Consider the following 22,838-nt stretch of genomic DNA (forward strand, 5'->3'; position numbering starts at 1 on the left):
ACTTTGCAGAAGTCAGCTTGTGCACAAACATTATGATTAGCAATTAAACTACCCAAAAGTATGGTGTGTGAGGAGGAATAAATCAGTCTTCATATATCATTAGAGTTGTCGAGTAATGCAGAGTAAAGGATTAGTTGATTAGAATATTAATCAGCAAGTATTTTGAAAATCAATTAATCCTTTAATCAAAAATGCCAAACCTGTTCTGGTTGCAGCTTTTCTAATGTGAGCATTTATTAGTTTTCTGTTTTCTGTGATTGTAAAATGAATATTTTGGGGGTTTGGACTGTTTGGTGGGACATTTGAAGACGTCAACAAGGACTCTGGACAAATGTGATGGGCATTTTTTTTACTAGTTTTGACATTTTATAGACCAAATGATTACAGTATGAATTGTAATGGTGGTGGGAGGGGGTGCTCTAACTCTTCTCAGGACCCCAAAACACGCCTCTTGTCTCTCCTGGAACCACTGACCTGATAGGTTGCCATGTTTGACTGCCTCAGACCTGGCATCCCTTTCTGCCAGGCTCCAACCGGAACACATAAGCACCCCCCTCCCTTCTTCCTCTACGGATGCTGCAGTAAAGTTGGCCGCGCCTGCGCACTTTCGGTCCTCTTTTTCTTGGAAGGTAAGTGTGGCATGGCGCGTGTTTCTGCCTTGGGGGGGATAAACGGCGGACTTAACGGTTTTATAAGTGAACTGATGACGGATTCAGAGATACTATAGTAGTTGTGTAGTGGTTTGAAAAGCTGTGGAAGTAGTTATTTAATTTCTCGGTGGATATAGTCGGTCGCAGCGGGGCAGGGTGTGGGTGTCCATGTTCCAGCTAACATTACCAGGTTTAATCAAAGGGACATGCGGCCTTCGGCGGCGCGGTCGGTGGAAGTCGCTTGTCATTCTCTACGCTAATGTCTGCTTTTTAGTACGCGTTCGGAATCCGCGACTTATTTGACATCCGGCGTTTTAATGTTGGTCACATAAACATAACGGCCCACATACCAGTCGCTGTCGGTCGACGGTCAATCCCTGCTTTTATTTGGACGGAGCTGAATGGACGGCTAGCGTGACTAGCCGCTGTTAGCATCGCATTAGCTAGCATAGTCGGATAACGGTATTGGTTATTTATGAAGCAGCAACGCATGTTGGCCAGTTTATAAACCCCGCAGCACTAAAAGCATTTCCTAATAGTGCTAGTATATTTGATACGGATTGTTTAAACCGAAAATATAAGATAACACCAGCTAATGTTGCCGTATGTAACGATATTGTTAGTTTGCTCTGTCGCGTTACCGTTATCTGGCGCTGTTGCACTTGTAAACTCCAGGCCAGCTAACTTGTTACAGCTTGCGCTAGCTAATGTGTTAATATCAGATCACTAAAACCACCCCTTTTTAGTCCCCCTAAGAGTTATTTATTTTTATCTTAAAAGTAGTGTTGGCTGCTGTTGGCTAATTAGCTAATGCTTATTTTGATGAGTTATGAAGTTCAGTTGAAGTTGACGTTCGCCAACACAGAAGACCAGTGGTAAAATTGAAAGTGGCGCAGCCTCGTGTTGAGCCGGGCTAACGTTAGTTGTCCGTGCTTCCACATTTCCCCTGTCGCCGTTTGTTCATAGACTTTAATATTCAGAGCGGACTTAATTTAATCTGCGGGGCAGATCATGAGGACGCCACTTTTCCCGAGAACTCGCGATATTGATTAGCAAGGGGCTCGACCCGCACAGCGGGGCCCTGGAAAGGCTGCAGTGGTCCCGGACAGAGCCATTGAACTGGCATTTAACCCCCCGGTAGAACCAGGAACTGTTTTATTAGGTTCCCACATACAAGGAATATGCCTTGGTGTTGTCGTGCACAACGATCAAAATAAACAAAGAAAAGTAAACGAGTACTGTAAAAGTCAAGCATATAAAATAGAAATTGAAGCCACATTAAAGTAGAAAGATATTTTCATTAGGTTAGAAAATCATCTTTGCACCTGTCAAACCTAAAAACGAAACTCCTGGAATTATGGTTTTTGGACAGGTCTTAGTTGTGTTTTATGCTTTAGGTACGTCTCCCTGAAGGATTTAATTGCACAATGAGAGAACCTGATTTGTGTTTGAATATTAGATTAGTTGGTTCTGTCACTAATTTGATTATAACTAGATTAAGCTACCCTTTGATTATGGCAGCTGTCATGTGTATACCTCAAAACTGCTTATCTGTAACGTTAAAGGGTCAGGCTGGTGATATTCTACATTTTTCTTCCATGAAAAGACCAAAGTTAACAATATGTCTCGACACTTTGACTGTCCCACCCGGTCCAAGTCCGTTGGAGATGTAAATCTTAAAAAATGTCTGTACTTGAATCACCATCAATTCACTTTTGTGTATAAATCACATGCGTCAACATCAAGATGAGGTTTTCACATTAGGGTTAGAATGCAGTTCTAGAATAACTCATGGCTATTTGGATGTATCAGTTAAGCATTTGACCTGCAGCTAATTAGATATTACCGGTGTTTGATAGTAACGTAAACTGTCTGTAAATATCTTTTGCAGCGCCCCTGACCCATCGCACCATGGCAGATCCCGATCTTGACTTTACGACTGGCGAGTCTGGCGCCTCCGCCACCTACCCCATGCAGTGCTCTGCTCTGCGTAAGAACGGCTATGTGGTGCTGAAGGGACGTCCCTGCAAAATTGTGGAGATGTCCACCTCCAAGACCGGAAAGCACGGACATGCCAAGGTAAAATTAACTTCAACACATGGTTTAACGACTTTAAGGTGGCAGTGCAAAGAAAACTCAAAACTCAACTAGTGTCAAAGATGTACTTGGCAGAGACCGGAGGCTCAGCTTGGGCTCGAGGCTCTCGGGTTTCAGACCAGTCTGAGCCAAGCTACCTGAAGTGTTGCTCTAGTAATGCACAGTCTCCTTATCATTTTCTCCAAACACCAGGGTGCTCCCACATGTACTTTGCCCTCCTGTGGGACTTGGTCACAATAACTGGAAAAATTCTGATTCTGGCTGGCAGTTGTCATCACTTTTTTTTTATTATTGATTAAAACCTAAAGAAATATGTAAAATACACCTGCTTCCAACACCTGTTAGCCTCTTGGCTAACTCTGGTGTGTTTTCAGCAATGTTTATTAATGTGCACTCTCCCTGCTAGATAAACCAGTGAATGATTTTTGGCCCAGTGTAAATAGGACTTTTTTAGAATTTAATTCTCACATTAAAAAGAATTCCTCATTCCATCAGTTTGATTTGTCTAAACCCTGCTCCAACTGTAAATGCATCAAATGTTGGAAAAATCAAGTCAAAATGCTGACATTGAGTGCCTAATTAAATGACCTTTTGGTGATTTTCACCATATTGTCTTTTTGTTGTGTGCTGCATTCACAAACCTCATCTTTTGTCACCTGCGCAGATTTACTCAAGACAGGTTTCTTGAATACTTATCACTGTGTAACAAACCACATCTTCCTCCGTAGGTGAACCTGGTTGGTATCGACATCTTCACCAACAAGAAGCATGAAGATATGTGCCCCTCCACCCACAACATGGATGTTCCCTCCATCAAGAGGATAGACTACCAGGTATGCAGACTGTCTAAACATCTGTGGAACTTTCTGTCACACACTGTCGCAGCAGGTAACCAAGGAATGTTTAACTCAATGAGAAAGGACGTGTGGCCGCTGTCTTCTGTCAGCTTTTCTTGAGTAAAGTTCAGCTCTCTGTCTGGTTGGAACTCAGTAGCTGCAGGCTTCTTGATATTTACATCATGCAGACGTGCTAATCTGATCATGGGTACATTGTCAGCTCAATATTATGGATGTTTGATTAATATTCAACATTAACTGTTAATGGAAGAAAAACTCAATAGAGAAAAATACAATATTTCTGCTTGTGATCAAGTTTTTCTTTTCCAATTTGAGCATCTTGCAATATTACACGTAAATTGCATTTGTGACTACTTGTCCCATAAAAGGCTGTTATTGATGTAAGCATAATGAAATCAGGGCATGTGGAATGTGCAGTTTTTATTATTGCAGATGTTGTTGTGTTGCAGTTCATGTAAATGTGGTCACTGACTGTTTTTAATGTGTCCTCACCTTCCCAGTTGGTTAACATCAATGAAAGCTACATGTCCTTGATGAGTGACAACGGGGACATCAGGGAGGACCTGCGTGTCCCTGAAAGCGAAGTTGGCAAGGAAATCGAGGCAAAGTTTGAAGCGGGTGATGAATTCATGGTAAGTGTAAAAGCTTTTAAATTATTTGAGGCAGATCCTTTTTGTTTCACCCGATGAACCGCTGCGCAAATGTATTAAATTATTGAGAATGAATGAATGTCACAAGACACTCAATGGCTCAACGTAACTTCTGGGCTGCAAGCGCTTTGAATCATGTTTTTATAGTCATGAAGACGCCTGACACCAGAAAGTGGAAGATGTAAGTGATGATGTGCAAATTCTTGACATTGTTGGCAGCAGTGAGAAGATAAATACCATCTTGAGATGAAGCTGAACGTCTGCCACGTTCGTAATTTTGACATTTTCCCTCTCGGCTGAAAGCAGGAAGGATTCACTCCTGAATTAGAGCAGGAAGTTGTCACGTGGGGAAAATGTGAGGACCGTGAGCTGCATGTGTAAAGTTTCAGATGATTGACTCGAACATGTTGTGCGCTCTCCGCAGGTCACCGTGATTTCTGCCATGGGGGAGGAATGTGCTGTCGCTACCAAGGTCTTGGCCAGCAAATAGGGAGACGGACTTTGCTGCCCAGGCAACAAGCACCACCCACAACCAGTCTCTTGCATTCTCATTGGTTCTGTCACCAAAGCGTCGGCCTTCACAGACAACCTCAATCATTCTGTTGTGATTTCTCTCATCATTGATCTTTTGTTTTTTTTCCTCCCCTTTTTGTTTCTCTTTTCCATTGCTGTTGGGAAAGTTCCACTGCGGCTCGCTGCGTGGTCCTCTGCCTGATCGCTGAGGTTTTGTTTGGTAACAATCTACTTTATATAAAACAACTTCAAAAATAATGATCGGTTGCTCATTCCTGCTTATTTTTGCCTTCAAAGTGTTAGTTTTGCCACTCACATTCCTGAATGTTTAAATAACAACGGGATTCAGCTTTTGTATGATTATTTTTTATATTCTTGAATATAGCAGGTCTAAAGCCTTTTAGAGGGAGGGGAGGCGGGCAGTTTTTGAGTTAAAGCAGTGGGAGGGAGGGTTGCCCCTGTAGATACTAAATTCTGGTTTAGGTCGTCCCTCTAGCAGCCATACCGCTTTCCAGCATGGCCTTTGCTCTGGTTCCTGAGTGGATTGGGTGCGACAAGGTCCGTTTTTCTCCTAATCGCTGGGATTGGTGGTGGCTAGCACTTAAGAGCACTAAAGTCCACCCCAGCATGTCAAAGCTCTAAAACCAAGAAAAGAGATACCTTTTTTTTTGTTTGTTTTCTCCCCCCAAGAAGAACAGAAACAAACTTCAGTGATTTACCCTCGTGATGCCAGTCTCTTGTCTGTGTAGAAGTTTGAGGGGCGTGAGGGTCCTGTGCGCTCACACCTCTCGTTCACCAGGGCAGTCGAGGGCTCCCCCCGCTGCCCCGGCCATCCCCCAATACAAAAGGAGTGTTATATTTTGTTTTGAGAGGCATGAGTGTGTAGCGGTGTGGGCCTCCGAAATGTGGGAGGCAGTTTGCAGTGAGGCGTGTTTCTTTTGAGGGACTCGATCGGGTTGGGGAGGGTGGTAGAGTTGCAAACTTTTTGTTCACTCGAGGCCTTTGTCACCTGACTGGAGATGGCAAAAATAAAACGATGAAACAAATGGACAAAAACTGCAAACTATGTCTGGTTTTCTGTCTCTAATATGTCCAGTAATCTTCTCTAAGTCATGATATCAAAGTGATCGTTCACTGATCGCTGAAGCACAGTGGTGGACACAATGGTGCTCAAATCATGGCAAAAATAATGCTTGTACTTGTGTTCTAACCTAAAAGTACTAGAGTCCACATTTCCTACAAAATACTGATACTCAAAGCAAAAGTCCTGCTTTCAGATTCCAAAGTGAGGTAAAGTGACATTTTACTCATATCAAAAGTTAAAATTATGTAATGTGACATGTTAAATGCATCAAAGTAGAAAGTGTTTGACTTCAATGTTAAAATACTGGAGTTCAAACTCAACAGTAGGTCATATAAAGTTATGGTTTGTATGTCAAATAATTCTCTGCAAAGTGCACCTGAACTTGTTTGTTTGAAAGCTCTTAAGTCTTCCTCAAAGGCTCTTGCAACAGCAGATCCACATGGACACTCGTTACATTACCCCATAGAAAATACTTTAAAAATCATATTTGTTCTAAAATATAAAGATGTGTAGCTGCCAAACATTTAATTTGCTTACAACAAACCAGGTGATTCACAACCAGGCAGTACAAGAGGGAGTCGCTCAGCTAATTTAAGACTTATTGATTATAATATATACACATAATTGTGTTGTAAAAGTATTAACGCAGTGTGAATGTAAATATCGGTTCAACCACTATGGAGATAAAAATGTCTAGTCAGGTGAGCTGTAGGTGGGCGATGGGACAATAACCTGCCAACGATGGTAGTCATGCATGAAAGCTAGAGGTAATAGAGAAATGCTTTCTATTTTCTGACACAAAGAATAGAAAATGAAACAAGTGAAAAATAAAAGCTATACATCAGCAGTTCCAGTATACATGCAGTATGTCTTTTATGGAAACCTGGTTCCTTCTGTGCTGAAGAACCTTTAGTTGTGGATCTGCATCTGAAGTCACAGCAGCAGAGAAAGACACACCCGGTCTGAATGTCCCCACCGGTGATGAGATGATGACCCTTCACTTGTGACTGTCTGCACGCTGAACCACAAACGGCACCACAATGGAAAGAAGGATGCATGCTTGTTTTTTTCTGTCTTCATCCATCTGACCACTCATGGTTTCTCTGACTCATGGGGAGGGATTTTATTTTCTCTCTGTGTTCATATGAATGCAGCAGAATGAACAGGGCTGGTCTGAGGCCCAGGCCAGAGCAGGGGTGGTGTGTGTGTGTGAAGAGGTTGTCAATGATTGACCAGGCTCAGCAGGTTTATTATCAGGGTGTATTTGGGCTGTACTTGACCTCTGTACTCGCATCATCCCACACAGGCAGCTGCTGAAACAACAGGGAAAGTCCTTTGTTTTCAGTATAAACTTAGTGAAATTTACATGTAACTGTCGGTATTGCAGGTTAAACACATGACATAAAGCTAAAGGAAACTGTTCACACTTCGGGAGGGGTCCTGCAATGACCAACAGATCGTTAATCGAGCTATTTTCCAGATTCATGTGTGGAAATGTTTATTTCTGCTGTTTACCTTATTTGGTAAGGGCGTTCCACGCGGCACAAATTACGTATTTGGCACGTCACGTCCGGTTCTCCCTTTCCCGTCCGATCTCTCAACATGGCGCCGGTAAGTTCAGGCAGCTCCTCCGGGATTTATGCAATTTATTGTCAATTCCTTTGCCTTTTTACTGTTTCCGCTGTCCGCCTTCTAAAACAAAATAAAGCTTTAGTGCTATAGCTGTGAGTTGAATCTTGAGCGGGTTTATAGGGATGGAAAACAAGAAGCTAGCAGAGTTAGCATTAGCTTGTAGTCTTGACGTTTTCTTACACGTGTTCCATTCATTAGTCCGTGACAGGAGGCCTATCTCCATAGAAGAAATTGTGTTGTATTACATATCGGTGGTTTCCCTCCACATAACTGGTAAAGTTGATGTACGCCGTCAGTCTTCATGTAGGCTAAGGTCCACTAGTCAGTTCGGCTTTAATATTAGCTGTCCTTCTAAACGTCGTACATAAATAGGTATTGCACCATCAGCAGATGTCAACTATTGATCCCGCTCCTCCAGAAGAGCTTGAACTTTCTGGCCCTTCGTGTCAGCACCTAGGATCAGTTTAAAAACCAGTCGTTTTATTGACGTAAGGGCTGATTTGTTGAATTTACATACGCAACTTCATTTAGGAGATGCTAATTTCATTATTAAAAAATAGCTTGTTTATAATTTACCAGCACTTTTCTGACTATTAGAATTGAGAAAGCTCTAGTGCCTGTTTTTAATAGATCCAGTCAGTTTTTACATGTTTGATTGAGAAATTTAAATTCCTTTTAATTGTAAAATGTATTTCATAAAATTCTGCCAAGACCTTTTCACCACTCAGTAACTAAGTATATAAGGCATCACTATCCAACTGTGTTCACCAACATGTCTGCTAATAGAGTAGCTATTGTACAAAATATGTTCTATTCCTAATTGTAATTAGCACAGGGTTTACTGAACTAGCATGGAAATTAGCTATTTATGAAGAGACACTTGTCTACAAAAGGAAGTCAAAGATGATGATACTAGTGACAATATAATATTAGACATTAAGGAAATGTTTAGATTGCAGATATCTTATTGAAAGATTTATTCTGTAGTGAAGAATATTGTGCATTAACATGCAGTGTGTCGATGGAGATTACATTACCTAATAGTCACAGACGTCAGTTTACCACCAGTAAGAACCAAACTAGTTTCTGGCAATAGTAAAGTTAGAACTCGTAATTCGTTTTAAGTAAAAAGGTTTAGTGACTTTAAAGAGGAACAGAATCAGACCTGTGCTGCTCCTGACGTTTTCTGATCATGTCCCTGCTTCTTTTCTTTTTTTTAACCCCACAGATCAAACAGAAGAGGCCAGCTGTTGGCAAGAAGTCCAAGAAGGGAGCTGCTTGGAAGTTCACCTTGGACCTGACCCACCCTGTGGAGGATGGGATCCTGGACTCTGCAAACTTTGTAAGTCTTAGTGCATTATCGCACTTGTTAAACCCATTAAGTGTTTGAGACTTTGGTAAGGACTTTTGAATTGAGAGGGGAAAAAATGGTAAAAAGATAATTTCTCTTGGAGCTGTAATCACAATTATTTAACACCATGACCCTTCCCATAATTACATCATGAAAGGGTGACTTTAGGGTCTTTGCAAGCAGCTAACCCTGTTTCTGGACTAGGGCTCCCTTCCCTAGCTTCCAATTTACTAGGGTTCCCTTCCCTAGTGTGTCACTGTGCTCTGTCCAACAGGAAACCTTCCTCAAAGAGAGGATAAAGGTCAACGGAAAGACGGGGAACCTGGGTAACATCGTCCAGGTCGGCCGCATGAAGAACAAGATCAACGTCTCGTCTGAGAAGCAGTTCTCCAAAAGGTGAGCTGAGATGTGCCGCTGAACAAACAAACCTCGGCAAACAATATTATTGGAAATCAAAACTCAAACACAAATTTTTACCAAGAATGATAATTATATTAGGACTAAACGACTCCACCTCTCCCCACTAGGTATCTGAAGTACCTAACGAAGAAGTACCTGAAGAAGAACAACCTCCGTGACTGGCTGAGGGTGGTGGCGTCTGACAAGGAGACGTACGAGCTGCGTTACTTCCAGATCAGTCAGGACGACGAGGAGGAGTCGGAGGCAGACGAGTAAACGTCTGTCTGTGTGTCGGCAGCTGGAGAGGACAGGAGAATAAATGTGGAAAAAGAACTTTTGTGTTTTGTGTTTTGGTCTATGCGCACTTCCCACAGTGTCGTTCACTGCCGGTACATTGAGTGATGTGTCAGTTTACACGCCTTTCACCAGGTATGTGTCAACACTTCATACAGTATAAACAGATGCTCAGTAAAGGAGGAAATATTAAGTCGGTCTGTGAATGAAACATCTTGAGTGATTAGGTAACGATGGTACTTTTTGTCTTTTTAAAATCTCTAAAATGTCCCGCTATCCAAAAAGGACAAAGGTAGATGAATGCCAGTATTCACCATAAATTGAAATCTTACGATTTTTCCGTACAGAGCAATACAATAAGCAAATGTTTTTTCTGATTGGATCGTTCATGTGCAGTCAGTCGCCTGTTTATTTGGTACACTTAACTGAAACTACTGCAGTGTAATAGTCCTGCACTAACCTGTCATGGAGGTTAGAATCAGTTTATGTTGAAAGTGTTTAGAGGGATCGTCTGATGCTGTTTAAGTGTGTTTCACTGCGCTGGGAGGTGTTTCTATTATTTTGTCCACCCCATTTATATCAATGAGTGCAGCCTAAATAACAGACATGCCTCCTGAATGCACACCAGGTGGTGCTGCAGATGCTTCTTGTAGCATCAGTCAGACCAAACGGCTGCAGCTTAATATTGTTGGCCGGTACCAACAGCACAACGTTCAACTTCAGCACTCGCTAGTTTCTGTATTCCAATTGTTTTTGTAATATATTTTTTAGTTTAATTTCTTTTCACTTGGTTCTTAACAGAACATCTGCAGGTCCCTGAAAGCTGTAAAACAAATGTCTCAAACTCAATTTTCAGACATGCGTCTGTCAATATACAGCTTGTCTGATTTTTATTTGCTTACAAATTCCTTATTTTCTTTAGTTGCAGTCGTCTTAAAACCAAACTTAAATGTTTGTCTCCACAGTGAGCACTAAAGAACTTTCATACCCAGAAACAGAAGAGAATAAAGGCACAGACCCCAATAAGGTCACATAAAGAAAAGGGATCCACAAGAAACTGTCAAACTCGCAGTACAGCTCAAAAGCATCTTTAATTAGACCATCCCTGCCTCCCAAATAAATGTTTTTTTAAAACCTCACACCTCCAGTTTGTAACCCAGGCCAACCTGAGATAACATGATACCATGATATCTGGGTCATTTGTTCTTATAATTCAAGTTATTCAGTAAATTGATGAACAGATGACAAACCCAACGGAACAAAACAAATCTGGCAACATAAATAAAACGCCACATAAGTACATCCCATCAGTGTGCTGTCAAAGCCTCATGGGAGCTGTAGTTGTTGAGTGCTGACAAGATAATAAATGTTATATCTCATGAGGTGTTCCTGTTTAATTTTCCAATACATGAGTAGAGAAATATTGATCTCAGAATCAGCTTTAAACCTTCAGACTGACATGAGGAGGTCCGTCTCCCTCCGGTTCTTTGCTCCTGTCCTGTTTGAATTGCTTCAGGCTGCCAACGAAAACCTTTATTCCCTTAAACAGAAAAGGATGTTTTGCTTTGCTGCTGCTCTTTCTGTGTGTGTGTGTGTGTGTGTGTGTCTGGATTCACTCCCACTCGCTCATCTGTTGTGTATAAAGCACGTAGCCTCAGGAATGCATCCACCTTCAGCAGCGGCTGGTGGCGTCTCAAATCTTCATATAAAGAGTCACAGTTGTTGGGTTTTATAACAGCCGCTCAACAGTTTACAGTTAGATTCATACTTTCAGAAAACAAACAGACCAAAGACTTAGAGGATAAAGAAATACAATGAAAAGTGGAAGTGCGGTGCATGAATATGATGTTTTAGAGCTCTTCACTGTCCGCTAATTATAGCTGCTTTGTGTTGTGAGAGATTCCCTTCAAATCTCCATAAACACGAAGGTCAGCAGAGCAAAACAACACCGTCTCTATGAAGCAGCAGAGAGGTCCCCCGTCCACTTGCTCATGTTTGGTTTTTCAGGTATTTTCCAAATCTCAGCGTCTGTGCGTTTGGCTTGAAGTCATCAGAACCACAGAAAGATGAACGTGGCTCTGTAGAACATGATATCTGTATGAAACTCAGGTCTCCTTACTGTCACATCCAGGGTGGAGCTGGTTCCTTAAACCTGACTTTAAATGGAGAAATATGAGTTTTGAGGTTAAAGTTAACATAAATATGATGTGAAATCTTAGTTCAGAGCTCTATTAGTATCCAAATATGTCCAATTTTATGCACAAAACATTCAGTTATAGATATACTGTATATGAGCTGCTGACACACAGAGTCATTTTAAAGAGGCCGGTGCAGGTCAGGTGTCCCTCAGGTAACCCCCAGTATAAATATAGGAGGAGATGGTGAAAGCAGGCCAGAGCAGCTCATTCACTCTGACCTGCTGGATTCAGGATGCAGACCAGCCCACTGTTTTAACTGATCATCAGTCGATCAACCAATGAGAAAGCCCAATGAAAGATTGTTCCCAGCAGCCCAAATACAGCACGACTGCCTCCCAGACTCATGCCAGGCTGGTGATAAATAATGCACCAAAATGCACCCGTGCACCCTCATCATATACCTGGCAGTCGTGTGAACCAGCTCACGTTTGGTGCTGAAGGTTTACACTTAGCTCCGGCTGGGTGGGAAGGATTCACAGTCCCCCCCCCCCCCCAAAAAAAAACTGTCTGCAGACCAGCTTGCGTGGACAGCGGCTGAGTGTCTTGTTGCTCCTCCTTTAGACCATCATGTTACCGTGTCTGCAGGTTACGCTGTAATCCGACTCTGTGTATCAGATCTCCAGCTGATAGCAGCAGCTGTACATACAGCCACACACCGTTTCATCTTGTCTTTCATCTTGTTTCAGGGTGCAGAAGGTTTGGATCATGTGTTTGAATGCAGCAGCAGAGATGTGAGCGTGTTGGACAGGAAATGTCCTCTTCCACCAGATATGGCGAGCTCAAGGGGACACTCAACAGTTATACAATGTCTTCTGTGGCTCTGGGGGACCTAACCCTGATGATGTCACAGCGATGTCATCAGGGAGAAAGTCTGAGTTACAAACTGGAGGGGTGAAGTTGTGGCTGTTTACGAGACTAAGGAGAGATGCTTGAATTGCATTATGGGAAATGTAGGATCCAGTGTTTTTGGATGTCAGGGACTATAAATCAGGACGTCTTGGCCTCTGCTGCTTCGATTTTTTGATAATTGTTTGTCTCTTGTGAGTCCCATAACTTTATGGAGGTGCAATGCTAAATCTCTGGAGTACCCCTTTAAAACATAACTTACCCTTTTGACAATCAATATATGATCACCTATAATAATAAAATACATATGGCAATAAAAAGTCACTGAAGTGGCAGCAAGAATAATCTGACCAAAACAAAAAACATTATATCATCATATTTAATTGAAAAATCTAAACTTAATGAGCTATAAATCTAAAAAATACAAAATATTAATTGTAAACTTGAAATAACAGATGTCAGGTTTTAATTGTGGTGATGAAAACTAAAAATACTTCTTTAACATAATAATTTTTAGAACAATAATATCCACGAGTACACTACTTTGTAGTTATTCTATTAATTTATTGTGTTCCTGTTAATAAACCAACACAGAGGAGAGCTCCTGAAAGTCCATCTCCATGACAACTGAGTTAACTCCATCTGCTGATGAAGACACAGCTGAAAGCTCCAGATAAAAGCTAGTAAGTGGACCTTGAGATGGGACTTCTGTGAACACATATTATTATTATTATATATTATGTTTTGTGAACTTACATCAGCTGGATATTGAGATTCATGTCGACCTAAAAACTTCTCCAGCAGGAAATTTGGAAAACTGAGATAACTTTCCATTACACACCTGGTGCCCAAACACACACACACACACACACACACCTGGTCAGTTCCCAGGCCTGCATACACAGAGTTAAGAAACGTCACCTATGGCAGCTGCAGCACAACATTAACTCACACACCTTAACAGCAGCTATACTCTCCTCCCACCTATGAATGAATGATGACAGCTACACACACACACACACACACACACACACCTGCTCAGTCTCAGGTGGTGAATAATGTATCAGCCTGATCACATCAGGTCTGAATGATCACCGTCTCCTCTCATCACCATTTCCTGCAGGTCTGCAGGAGACGTGGACTCCACCAGACGCCTCAGGAAAACACCCGACAGGTGAGTGTATTACCTGTCTGCTCAGGTGTATCTTTAAACTGCATGTTGGGTGTTTTTAGCAGCATTTTTATGCCACGAGAAAATGTCTGTTCCTGCCTCTCTTAAATGCAACCTGTTGATGTTGAGCAGGAGTTGCTGATTAAAGTGTGAAGCAGTAACTTCAGATTTGTAGAAGGCGGTTCAGGTCTGTGTACGGTCCAGTTTTAGCTTCCATAGTCGTACCTTTCCGTGGTGAAAGCAGATCCTTGGTCTTCATGAATGTTTCAGAGAGGGAGTCTCGCTCTAGTGAGTGAGGAGAACAGCTGACGGTATCCCATCATGGCCTGCTGGCTCACATCATCAGGGCTGGACAGGTTTACCTGCCTGATCTCGGCTTGTGTTGAAATAAAATCATCATTATTATTATTATTATTATTAGTGAATCAGTGTTGATGGAGTTTGAATGATTTTACTGTTCATTGAGGAATTGATCAATCCTCTGATTTTCGAAAAGAATAAATTAAAGAATTGGTTCGTCTGAATTATACTGAAACACATATTTTAACTCTTATCGAGCCATTCAGAAAGTTTTGGTTTTCTTTGTTTTGAGATTTCTGCCTCCACCCCAATAAAATAGAGGCAGCAGCATTTGAACCATGAAATAGGGAGATAAAGTTTACACTAATATATAACAGTTAAATTAATATATATAATGAAAACATGCTTTGGGTATTTCTAAAATAATGACTTTCTAAAAATGAAGAAGTTCTTAAACCTTGACTTGGTTCTAATTCTGCATTCAGATTTGCATTATGTTGCACACATGTATGTATGCTGAAGGTATGTTTTATTATATTGTCTTTATTTTGTTATAGCGTCAAATTCCACACATATCCTCTCAACTCAATGACAATGTTTTAAAACTTGACTGTGAGCTGTGTTGAGTTTCAAAACATCAACAGAAATGCTTAGAATGAAATTGCAATAAGCCTTTTGGACGTAGTAGATATTTGTAATTTGGTTATTTATAATAGATAACTGTGTTTTTCTGGGTTCTTTTGGCATTAAAACTGATGAATAATGAGTATTCAGTCAAATCTGTTATACATCAGGCTCCTATTCCCAAACACTGTTTATAGATCTTGGACAAAACATTGTATATTTAATTCGACATTGTTACCAGAAATATGATATCTGGTTTGTAAACATGTTATTCCGTCACCTATAAGAGCCAACTGTGATAGGTATCATTACACTATATACTGATACTGTTTGTTGTCCTTGAGTTCAGTAACATGTGATGTTTTAAATGTTTCCCCTCTAACGTCTTATATCAGCTCCAGTACTTGCTACCTAATACTTGTACATGACTACAATCCTGCTAATTATGTAACAATTATGCTACTCATGTACTTTTACTAAGTCCAGGACTGTAATGGAACATTTTTTCCTTGTGTTACTGATACTTTTACTAAAGTAAATGATCTGATCGCTTCTCCCGTCTCTGCTTTTCAGAGAGTCTTCGCCCTCCATTTGGATCTGAGGGAACAAACCTAACAAAGAAGAAGAAAGAGGAGGAGACGCGTGATGAGGGTGAAAGAATGATAGAGGGAGTGACAGAGAACACACACACACACATATAAACAGGTGATAAACAGGGGCGGTGATGGCGGCGTGGCTGGGCCGGGTGTCTTTGGGCGATGCCTGGTACAACATGTATGCTCGCCTGCTGCGAACCAAACCCGTGGGCTCCATGGCTCACAGCTCTGACGACCTCACCGAGCTCGGGGAGGGGTCGGCGGTCGGGCTGGCCAAGGTCCTGACCACCGTGGACCTGGTGTCGCTCGGGGTGGGCAGCTGCGTTGGCACGGGGATGTATGTGGTTGCCGGACTGGTTGCCAAGGCGATGGCTGGGCCTGGGGTCATCCTGTCATTCATTATTGCAGCGGTGGCGTCCATCCTGTCAGGTGAGACCACCAACCAGAGGTGGAGAGTAACTAAGTATATTTACTCATATTTACTCACTGATTGTAGTCCCTTAGTGAGTCAACAAGTCTGGCAAGAATCTGAAGAGTCTGGTGTTGATAGCTTAGCTTACTATTGTATCATTGAACCTTTTCTCAAGGTGTGTGCTACGCAGAGTTTGGCGTCCGGGTCCCCAAGACCACCGGCTCGGCCTACACCTACAGCTACGTGACGGTCGGGGAGTTTGTGGCGTTTTTCATTGGCTGGAACCTGATCCTGGAGTACCTGATTGGCACAGCGGCGGGGGCGTCAGCTCTCAGCAGCATGTTCGACTCTCTGGCCAATCACAGCATCAGTAACTACATGATAACACACCTGGGCACGCTCAGAGGACTCGGTCAGTACCATCAGTTCAGTATTCAGAAAATATGGTCTAAAGGGGAGAATTGCTTATTCTTTTCTTTGGGAAAAGGCGAAGAACTGCTGTTGCAACGAACACTACAGACTGAGACCAGAAGACTGACAATCACACAATGACTGCAATTTACAAATGAGTCAGGATTCAAGCACAAAATACAGTCGTTCTTCACTCCAGTGCTTGTTGAGTTTATGTAGTTGGAGCCTTAAGGCCACTTTTGTTGGGAAGAAAGCATGTTTTGTTAATAAAGTTTGAATATTTAGAGAAAAAGGTCAACTATAAATATATATATATATATATTTATATATATAAGAATCATAAGCTTATGAAAAAAGAATTAATTAAAGAATAATAATATTTTAGCTGTTATATTTCAAGAATATAACATTAGTATGCTAACAATCTCACAATTACAATGCTATCATGCTGATGTTTAGCATGTATGATGATGCTAGTTTAGCGTGTTAGCATGCTACCATTTGCTAATTAGCACGAAACACAAAGTACAGCTGATTTGAATGTCATTAGTTCTGCAGGTATTTGGTCATAAACCAAAGTTTTGGACAAGTGAAAAAGTCGACCTGATGGTGGCGCTAGAGGGAAAGTTAAAGACTAACTTAACACCAGGCTGAAAAGCAGTTATATACGAACACACACTTTCTCTCTTCCTCATGTTGATGAAATATCATTATTGAAATGCTGTCTGTCTGTCTCAGGTAAAGGTGAGGACACGTACCCTGACCTGCTGGCCCTGTTTATCGCCCTGCTGGTCACAGTGATCATTGCTCTCGGTGTGCGTAACTCAGTGGGCTTCAACAACGTCCTCAACGTGGTCAACCTGGTGGTCTGGGTCTTCATGATCATCGCCGGACTCTTCTTCCTCTCCGCCAGCAACTGGGAGAGCGGCAACTTCCTGCCCTACGGCTGGTCAGGGGTGAGATATTGAACCACTTGGGTTGTACAGGTTTTAGTCTCTTGTTGAAATCCCCAAACTGACTGCAAAGTGATATGAAGGCACCGTCTTAACAGTCTTAAGGTGCAACAAATAACACATCCTTTGATCAAATACACCAAAAGGAAATAAGTGATCTCTTGTTGCTGATCAGGTGATGCAAGGTGCAGCGACTTGCTTCTACGCCTTCATCGGCTTCGACATCATCGCAACGACAGGAGAGGAGGCGAAAAACCCAAACACCTCCATCCCGTACGCCATCACCGCCTCACTGGTCACCTGCCTCACGGCCTACGTGTCGGTCAGTGTCGTGCATGTGTGCGCTTGAACCATGAAGAGGAAAAAAATCTCTCAACAGAATAGAAACACGGTTGTCTGTCCACCTGTCCTCTCTACAGGTGAGTGTGATCCTGACTCTCATGGTTCCCTACGACCTGATCGACGGCTCGGCTCCTCTCATGGAGATGTTTGCGGTGCACGGCTTCCTGTGGGGGAAATACACCGTGGCTGTGGGCTCCATAGCCGGACTCACCGTCTCTCTGTTAGGCTCTTTGTTCCCCATGCCCAGAGTCATCTACGCCATGTCCCGGGACGGACTGCTGTTCAGGTGAGGAGGCACGAGGCACACACACACAGGTAGGATGAGGGGTTCCTGTTCCCTAACTCTCTGATTAATGTGTCTGCAGGTTCTTGTCACACGTGTCTGCGTTCACACACACTCCCACGGTGGCGTGTGTGGTGTCGGGGAGCTTTGCGGCCCTCCTCGCTCTGCTGGTGAGCCTCAGGGACCTGATCGAGATGATGTCCATCGGCACCCTGCTGGCCTACACTCTGGTCAGCGTCTGTATTCTCTTACTGCGCTACCAGCCCGACGAACAGACCGACGCGCACCAGTTTAACTCCGGGGAGGACGTGGCAGGCCTGAAGCATCAGGACGATGGGGCTGTCCCCACCAAAGACGACCAGATGCTGATCGGAGGCTCCGACGGCGATGGGTCGTCGTCCTACCACGCTGGCGGGACTGAAGGAGAGGGGGACGACTCCGATTTCCACACAGGCCATGCCTCATTGCTGAAAAGGCTTCTGGGAGGTCATTACTACACACTGCGGCTGCGCCTGGGAATGCCCGATGCATCGGCCCGGCCTACCCCTGCCACCGGCCGCATAGTGACCCGATGCACCCTCCTCCTCTTCCTCATGTCCTTCCTCCTCTGGTCTACCGTTATATTTGGCGTCGAGCAGGGAACGGGTGCCGCGGCTGTGTTTTCTGGCCTCATGGCTACGCTGATGGCGGGGTCCTTGGCGAAGCTTTTAATTATGATTATACAGCAGCCAGAGAGTGGGAGGAGACTGCCCTACATGGCGCCCTGCGTGCCCTTTGTCCCCGCGGCGGCCATATTGGTCAACAGCTACCTCATGCTTAAACTGTCTCCACTCACCTGGGCCAGGTTCACGGTGTGGTGCTTCATAGGTGAGATGAAACATTCTTGCTTATGGATTTCAAATGCAGTTTAAATAAGTAATAACATGACAAGCTGTCTTAATATAGAAAATAACTGAATAACTTCAACTCACCTCAGAGTGCATTATAACCATTATACCATGGAGCTTGTGTTTTGTTCATGGTCTGTTTTTACAGAGTGTTCGTGGTTGGTTTAACCCATAGTTAGGCCCGTTTGACTGGTTAGGTTCGTCAGGTTAGTTTGACTGGTAACATGAAGCATCAGGTAGTGTTGCTATGGTAACCTGCATTTTAATATAATTCACCATTTGATTGTATATTTTTGGCCGGCAAATCCTCTGCTTCTTCCTGTTTTTACATATTTTGACAGACGTGAATTCGTCATGTTTAGATTCAGGCTGTCTGTGATGACTTGGTGCAATTTACAAGGATTGTTCCTCCCACATGAATTGTCCTAAAAGATGAGAAACAACATTACAACACAATCCAATACAACCCTCGGAGGAGGATTTAACAGAGGCCCATGCATCTGTTTTGACATGTGGTTTCAGTTGCACCAGTGTCCATCGTAGAGGCTCCTCTGCCCTCTGAGGTCTTCCTGTTGGTTTTTGCACAGTCAGCACAGTTTGAGGCACCAGGACTCATTCTGAACGATGTGACAGACCAGCCAACCCCTTAACATTCGCTCACAAACTTCACATCTGTGTCTTCTTACCTGGCAGGTCTGTGGTAGCTGGTAACAGTCATGCTAGCAGCTCAGTAAGGCTGTACTTAGGCATAGTGCAGGTAAATGCTAACATCAGCGCGCTAACATGCTCACAATCACAATGTTAACATGCTGATATTTAGCAGATACATTTTGCCACGTTCACCATCTTAGTTTAGGGTGTTAGCATGCTAACATTTGCTAATTAGCAGATGGACACAAACACCGTACAGACATGTACATGAATGTGTGCAGCAAAGTTCTTGGCAATCCATCCAATAGTTGTAGAGACAACTAGAGACTAAAAATCACAAATGGCAACTTGACGCTAACGTGGCTAAAACGTCTAAGAGGAGATGTTGAAAAGCCTTTACACATGGCGTGTAGTGAGGAACGATAACTGTACATCAAGACTTTGCTCTCTGTTAGATCTGCAGATGGCCGACAGATGACGAAGTGAATGAAGCGTTTCCCACCTTCTGGAATTCATGAAGGTTGATAAAACTCCCCAGCTGGACAGTTTCTCAGCCGGACATCTCCACCTGCTGACCTCCTCTCTGTGGTTTTTGTATTTAACAGTTACCGTCTGTCCGTCCTCAGGTTTGTTGATCTACGGTTGTTACGGAGTGTGGCACAGCACGCTGGAGCTGAACGACCGCGAGCAGCAGGCCCACGCCAGCTCCTACCAGCGCTACGACGACCACCTCGACGACACCTTCTCCCCCGACGACTGCCTTCACCCCCAGGAACAGGACGAGAGACCCTACCAGGGCTGGTCCGCCCCGGAGGAGAAGGGATACCACCAGCAGCAGCGGAACCAGTACCGGCAGGAGAGCCAGCATGACGAACAAGATGGAGAGCGGCATCAAAGCCAGTATGAGGATAATGGCGACCAGTATGGATACCAGTCTGGACCAGGAGGCCAGAATACGAGCAGAGGCAGCACTTCCAGAGGAAGGACCAATCATGGTTTTGATGTGAGTGAAGAGGAGGACTGAACAGAGGATGTTTCCTGTTTTTCAGCCCTGACAAATAAGAAGATCTGAAATTATGACAGAATGAAGAAAAAGTGCCTTCTACATGAGACACTAAATCAAATCATCTCCAAGACAAGTGAAGTCCTATCACAGGATTTTATTTTAATATTTACCAGTGAACCCCTAGGGAGGAGGCAGGGGAGTGGATACGATGGACGCCTCCCATCACAGATGTTTCATTGAATAAAGCTTCAGTAAACTCACAGCAGCAGTGAATCTGTCCTGCGTCCTGCGTCCTCACCTTTACCCTCAGTTTGTGTGAGACACAGTGGCGTTGCAATACAAAACGTCCCTCTGTAAAAGGGACATTTTTGTGCTTCTTCTGTCCCTCCAAATTTTTAAACACCACCCTTTGAATCAGTGGCTACCCAGGCTGCGTTCAGACTGACTTTAACCCGGTTTACCTCACGATCGTCGCAACGAAAGACTTGTTGTAAAAACCTCTACTCTGCACATTGTGTAGTGTTTTGGCATTCAATACGCCTTTAAATTCACAGATCTTTTATTCAAACTGGACTTCCTTGATCTTCTTTCATTGTCTCATAATGCAGCCCCTTGCAGGTTTGTTTTAGATCTGAATGTCCACTTACGGACGGATTATAGGTCAGTGATCCCCTGGATGCACAGATGTGAAAAAGCCTAAGTATGCACTGTGTAGTGTTATTTTTGGAGATCAGTCTTTACGTGGTTTCTGTTTCGCTGTTGGCTTCTTTCGTTCCATACTGGGCCGTTTCATCCCATGTAGCTCTTTCTCTCAAATCTAGACCTAGACTGATCCAGTTCAGCCAGACTTTGTGAAGCTCCTTATCTTGGCAGATACTCTGTCAGAAATGCTTCTACAAACATTACAAGGAGGCAGAGATTCTCTCTCTGGTCGAGTTGAACCTCAGTTGGTGGAACCAGAGGCAAAGATGGACGTCAGGTGATAGCATTTGTTTTTCATTCACAACCCATCCTCCTCTCTTACCTCTGCTCTCTGTTCATTGTTACTTACCCAGAAAAAATGTGGTTCTTTGGTTCCGCCCGCTGAGGTTTATCTTAACCAATCAGACGACTTCTGGCAGAATAAAAACGTCGGTTTAGATAAAACTCAAAGTTCTCCGTTGACCATCAGTGTCGCATTTTCTTTTGAAAGTTTCCATCTCTACTTCCTGTTCATGGCATCTCTGAGTGTGTTCATTGTGGCTTTCTGAAGTCCTGAAAGTTACTTCTGTGTTTGTTTGATCTTGTTTGAGTGAATGCTGTTTTCAGTGAAGGAGTGTTTGCTATATTTAGTGTCTGCAGCAACAGACTGTGTTAATGTGTGTCAACGAGAATGGCCGTTGTATTTTTCTTCGCCTCGCAGGAATAAATGTCTCATTTTGAGTGAAATGATTTATTCTGAGACTCTTTGTTATTTAAAAACCTTTATTATTTGTAGCACCAGTCAAAAGACTTACAATACAGGCACACACTTGATACATATTGATTATACTGTTGATATGAAGAGTTATACAATTATTGGTACATAAAACAACTGTGAGGGATTCAAGGACAGCGGGTCATCTCAGTCTTTGTTCAAGAAAAAATGTAGTTCTGGAAATGTGTTCATGCTATTTAAAGTATAATAATCAGTAAAAAGGTTCTAAAAAAGTTCTAAAATGAGAGGAGTACATCAATACATACATGCAACAGTCTGATATTATCAAATCCTGTAAAAACAAACTTAGAAACTGCACATTTAAGAACATAGTTACACCATTTAGTCCGTATCACGACTGACTGCAAAGCCCACATCACTGCAACTCGATGACACGCTCGCTTCCTCCACGTCGGACTCCTTCGAAGGTAAATGCTGTGAATGTTATTTAATCTTACGGACATGTTCTTCTTCTCTGATTCTATCGCATGAATGCAATTCAGTGCAAAATGTCTGACTGATGATATGATTTTGTTTCGTAAGTAACAGCAGTTTTCTGCCTCAGAGGACGTTTCTGGATCTGTGTGGCCCCCGGAGGCCCCTCTGCGAGGCACTAAAGCCCTGCATGCTCACATGTTGTAAATCCCTCTCAAAGTTGTGTCAGCTAAATGTAAGAAGAGAAACGACTTGATTACAATGACCTACAGACAGAGAACCACATCTTCACACTCGTGCACTCTTGGCGTGGTTGGCGGGGGGGTCCAGAGGCACGGCCGCGCCCTGCTGTCTGGAGTAGTAGAAGCTGTTCTCCCTGCTCGGGGGTCCCTGGGTCGGCGCCATGGCAACACAAGATCACGGAGCCGCCCAGGAGACAGAGAGCGGAGCCGACCCAGCCGCGTACAAGAGAGAACCCCAAACGACATCAGACCCTCGTCTTGGTGGGCGCCGTATGGGGAACCAGACAGTCGATATGATGCCACACACAGCTAGAGGAGACACACAGGGGATGCTTAAGACAAAAGTGAGTGTGTGGGGGGGGGGGATTTCAACGTTCTTTGGCCCTGAAGTTACATTTACTGTTTGCAGGAGTGTCCTGTGCAGAGTTTGTGTCCATCTGGCTGACAGGAACTACCTGTCTGATCCCACAGGAAGCAGGATGAGGCCTGGTCTGACAG

The 22,838-nt window shown here is 43.3% G+C and overlaps 3 protein-coding genes and 1 pseudogene across 5 annotated transcripts; 3 read left to right on the forward strand and 1 right to left on the reverse strand.

Annotated features, from left to right (window-relative positions):
• Positions 1-2,517: 2,517 nt before the first annotated feature.
• Positions 2,518-5,830, forward strand: eif5a (eukaryotic translation initiation factor 5A). The gene is made up of 4 exons (XM_070928155.1): positions 2,518-2,729; positions 3,476-3,580; positions 4,105-4,236; positions 4,679-5,830. The coding sequence occupies exons 1-4, from the start codon at positions 2,562-2,564 to the stop codon at positions 4,742-4,744; spliced, it is 471 nt and encodes a 156-aa protein (XP_070784256.1). The 5' UTR covers positions 2,518-2,561; the 3' UTR covers positions 4,745-5,830.
• Positions 5,831-7,430: 1,600 nt separating this feature from the next.
• rpl22l1 (ribosomal protein L22-like 1) lies at positions 7,431-9,566 on the forward strand. Of its 2 annotated transcripts, none has more exons than XM_070927994.1 (4): positions 7,431-7,462; positions 8,712-8,825; positions 9,039-9,230; positions 9,362-9,566. In XM_070927994.1, the coding sequence occupies exons 2-4, from the start codon at positions 8,800-8,802 to the stop codon at positions 9,507-9,509; spliced, it is 366 nt and encodes a 121-aa protein (XP_070784095.1). In that variant the 5' UTR covers positions 7,431-7,462; positions 8,712-8,799; the 3' UTR covers positions 9,510-9,566. The 2 variants fall into 2 exon arrangements, with proteins under 2 accessions (XP_070784095.1, XP_070784096.1); XM_070927995.1 differs by having other exon boundaries at positions 7,454-7,462; positions 8,721-8,825; positions 9,109-9,230.
• Positions 9,567-15,390: 5,824 nt separating this feature from the next.
• On the forward strand, positions 15,391-20,225 carry slc7a14b (solute carrier family 7 member 14b). 2 transcript variants are annotated; one of them, XM_070927945.1, is made up of 8 exons: positions 15,391-15,691; positions 15,850-16,086; positions 16,824-17,041; positions 17,214-17,360; positions 17,458-17,666; positions 17,746-18,530; positions 19,828-20,032; positions 20,063-20,225. In XM_070927945.1, exons 1-8 carry the CDS (start codon positions 15,391-15,393, stop codon positions 20,223-20,225), a joined length of 2,265 nt encoding a protein of 754 aa, XP_070784046.1. The 2 variants fall into 2 exon arrangements, with proteins under 2 accessions (XP_070784046.1, XP_070784045.1); XM_070927944.1 differs by having other exon boundaries at positions 19,828-20,225.
• A 2,161-nt stretch (positions 20,226-22,386) lies between these two features.
• Positions 22,387-22,838, reverse strand: part of LOC139304520 (claudin-11-like) — a 1,024-nt pseudogene continuing 572 nt past the window's right edge.

This window comes from Enoplosus armatus, chromosome 21, assembly GCF_043641665.1.
Source record: "Enoplosus armatus isolate fEnoArm2 chromosome 21, fEnoArm2.hap1, whole genome shotgun sequence".
NCBI classification, from domain to species: Eukaryota; Metazoa; Chordata; class Actinopteri; order Centrarchiformes; family Enoplosidae; genus Enoplosus; species Enoplosus armatus.

Bases quoted from the DNA above. Each gene is read 5' to 3' on its own strand.
- rpl22l1 (XM_070927995.1), top strand. The intron at 8,826-9,108 runs GTAAGTCTTAGT...TCTGTCCAACAG, and splicing joins TCCTGGACTCTGCAAACTTT to GAAACCTTCCTCAAAGAGAG. The intron at 9,231-9,361 runs GTGAGCTGAGAT...TCTCCCCACTAG, and splicing joins GAGAAGCAGTTCTCCAAAAG to GTATCTGAAGTACCTAACGA.
- eif5a (XM_070928155.1), top strand. From the start codon at position 2,562: ATGGCAGATCCCGATCTTGACTTTACGACTGGCGAGTCTGGCGCCTCC. The intron at 3,581-4,104 runs GTATGCAGACTG...TCACCTTCCCAG, and splicing joins TCAAGAGGATAGACTACCAG to TTGGTTAACATCAATGAAAG. The intron at 4,237-4,678 runs GTAAGTGTAAAA...CGCTCTCCGCAG, and splicing joins AAGCGGGTGATGAATTCATG to GTCACCGTGATTTCTGCCAT.
- slc7a14b (XM_070927944.1), top strand. From the start codon at position 15,391: ATGGCGGCGTGGCTGGGCCGGGTGTCTTTGGGCGATGCCTGGTACAAC. The intron at 17,361-17,457 runs GTCAGTGTCGTG...TCCTCTCTACAG, and splicing joins GCCTCACGGCCTACGTGTCG to GTGAGTGTGATCCTGACTCT. The intron at 18,531-19,827 runs GTGAGATGAAAC...GTCCGTCCTCAG, and splicing joins CACGGTGTGGTGCTTCATAG to GTTTGTTGATCTACGGTTGT.